General features: G+C 31.8%; 1 protein-coding gene across 1 annotated transcript; it reads left to right on the top strand.

Moving 5' to 3' along the window:
- The first annotated feature begins 1,010 nt into the window (after window positions 1-1,010).
- Window positions 1,011-1,940, top strand: LOC123197006 (cysteine-rich repeat secretory protein 38-like). The gene has a single exon (XM_044611178.1). The coding sequence runs from the start codon at window positions 1,034-1,036 to the stop codon at window positions 1,760-1,762; it is 729 nt and encodes a 242-aa protein (XP_044467113.1). The 5' UTR covers window positions 1,011-1,033; the 3' UTR covers window positions 1,763-1,940.
- The last annotated feature ends 780 nt before the right edge of the window (window positions 1,941-2,720 follow it).

A 2,720-nucleotide genomic window follows, 5' to 3' on the forward strand; every position in this document is an offset into this window, starting at 1 on the left:
TCCATAGATTATTCTGTTACAAGACAAGGAAAAGCATACAATGTCCATTTCCGATCGAGCTAATTGGATAACATTGTAATATATTGATGATGGACTGTAATATGTACAATTTAGTTGACATTAATTGGCGCATAAAACTGAATAAAGACCTGATAAAACTGTCTTTGAACTTTGGTAATGAAATGACACATTCTATCAGTAGGCCAACAATAGATAACTTCAATCTGATAACGCGAATGATAAATAATACTTGCTTAAGTAAAATCCAAGTATATATGGATACGTTGAGCAAACTTCATTAAAATACTCAATATTAGAGAAAGTTTATTCCGATGTAACTAAACATTTAAAAAATAACAAGTTTGTTGTCATTTTTAACCTTCTAACATTTATATAAACTCTAACAAAATTTATTATACTCTCATTTTTAAGAACTTTATTATCAAAATCTCACTTAAAAAACAAAAAAATCAAGTTAGAAACTTCATTGAGTTTAGGTATGAAGATGAACATTTGATTGTCTTTTTATCTGTCTGAACGATAGATATGAGTTTAAGTGATAAAAATAAAACCAAACAAAAACATGGGTACACATTATTGGCCAACCTAATGGACTAAAATAAAAGTAAGGACTAGCCAAAATGCACTTCTTCAGAAGATTTAACAATTTATTAGCCTTCAATTCATTCACATTTAATATTGTTGGAAGAAGCATCCTCTGAAATTCACCTTCTACTGCTCAACCATTTAGTCTAATTTTCAAAAAAATAATTTCATTTTAGTAATACTTTATTTTACCACTTCCATGATATGACACGGTAAATGGAGAGCGCATTAGCTTACTCATTATTGAATTTTCTTAGTACGGCATCCCACAATTGAAATTGTCTTATTACCTTGAACATGGTATTCAAAACAAAATGTCAACTCTATCCCCTTAAACTTTTCTCCTTCAAGCTATTTTTATTAACTATAAATAGATGCTACATAGCCAGAGCTCAAACGCATCCATCTGCTTCATATATTTCCAACAATGTCTTCTTCAAACCTTGTCTCTTCACTCTATCTTGTAGCCTTTGCTTTCCTTCTCCATACAGCTTTTGGAGCTGATCCTTTATTTCATTTTTGTTCAAACCCTGAGAATTTCACAGCCAATGGACCCTATGAAGCAAACCTGAACAAACTCATAAGCTCCCTCTATGTTCAAACTCCTCCCACAGGTTTCGGAATGAGCAACGTGGGTGACAAACCAGACCAGACATATGGGCTGGCTCTTTGTAGGGGTGATGTTGAAACTTCGGACTGCAAAACCTGCGTTGCTGATGCAAGCAGCGAGATTCGCAAGCGTTGTCCATACAACAAAGCAGCAATCGTTTGGTATGATTACTGTCTTTTCAAGTACTCGGACGAGGACTTCTTTGGTCAAATTGACAACAAAAACAAGTTCTATATGTTGAACGTGCGAAGTGTAAGCGATCCAGAGGCTTTCAACCAAAAGACAAAAGAACTGCTAAGCAAACTGGCTAAGGATGCTCACGCAACTCCCAAATTGTATGCAGTGGGGGAAATGGACCTGAGTGAATCGGAGAAACTTTATGGGTTGACTCAATGCACCAGAGATCTGTCTAGCACCGATTGTAAGAAGTGCCTTGACGGCATAATTGGTGAACTTCCAAGTTGTTGTGACGGGAAAGAAGGAGGAAGAGTTGTGGGTGGAAGTTGTAACTTCAGATATGAGATATACCCGTTTGTTAATGCTTAAAGTTTGACATCCGGGATTTATGGATCATCCATACTATTTTATATCAGATAAATAAATGGTTGCAAAAAGAAACATCATAGCCTTATACTGGGGTGAGATGAGATGGACTTGCACCCACCAATTGTGTCTTTTCTACGTTCTAGTCATCAATACAGATGTTGTTTTAAAATTTTATATATATTATATAGTTAATATTTCTTGTTGAGTATGTTGATAAGTTTCGCCCAATTATGAAGTACCGATCAACCCTAGGCCAATGCATGTGAATGTTTGTTAATACTCGCCATTGAAGAAAATTATAAGATATCGATCTAATTTCACAATATATAACAATCAAATAAATTAAATTTCTCAAAAAAAAAAAACGTACAAACTGAGTTATGTGCGGAACACTAATCAACTTCTGGCACAAGTTTTATGACTAAATTATACAAAAAAATGTATAAAATAATAAAACTATATTTATAAATAATAAAACTTTGTGTATAAATAATGATATGCCAACATATGATTAAACATTGTTGTATCTTTAATTTAAAACTATCAAATCTTATAGTGATATATTATTATTTATACATAAAATTTTATATATTATTTGTGCACATAACATTACTAATATATAAAGGAGTTGGCGTCATTCTAGTTCTTGGAAAAATGAGATATCTTTCTTGAAATGTTTTTTCATTTTTTTGAAAAGTAAAAAGTGCTAATGAAATAAAGAATGATAGAAGGATGCCCTCTTGTGTTTATAAAACATTGAACTACCTTTTACATATTTGAATTGGGTCGAGATTCTTTATTGATAAAAAATAAAAGGGCAAAAGAAAATAATTACAATATAATCATTATTAAGTGTTTTAATAAATATAATGTCACCCGTAATTTTTTTATATACATTTTGATTATTGAGTGGTCAACTATTTAAAACGGATAATGAACTTTAAGATTAAAATTTTGA

This window comes from Mangifera indica, chromosome 14 (genome assembly GCF_011075055.1).
Source record: "Mangifera indica cultivar Alphonso chromosome 14, CATAS_Mindica_2.1, whole genome shotgun sequence".
Lineage (NCBI taxonomy): Eukaryota > Viridiplantae > Streptophyta > Magnoliopsida > Sapindales > Anacardiaceae > Mangifera > Mangifera indica.

Coding starts and splice junctions, on each gene's coding strand:
- LOC123197006 (XM_044611178.1), top strand. CDS start 1,034: ATGTCTTCTTCAAACCTTGTCTCTTCACTCTATCTTGTAGCCTTTGCT.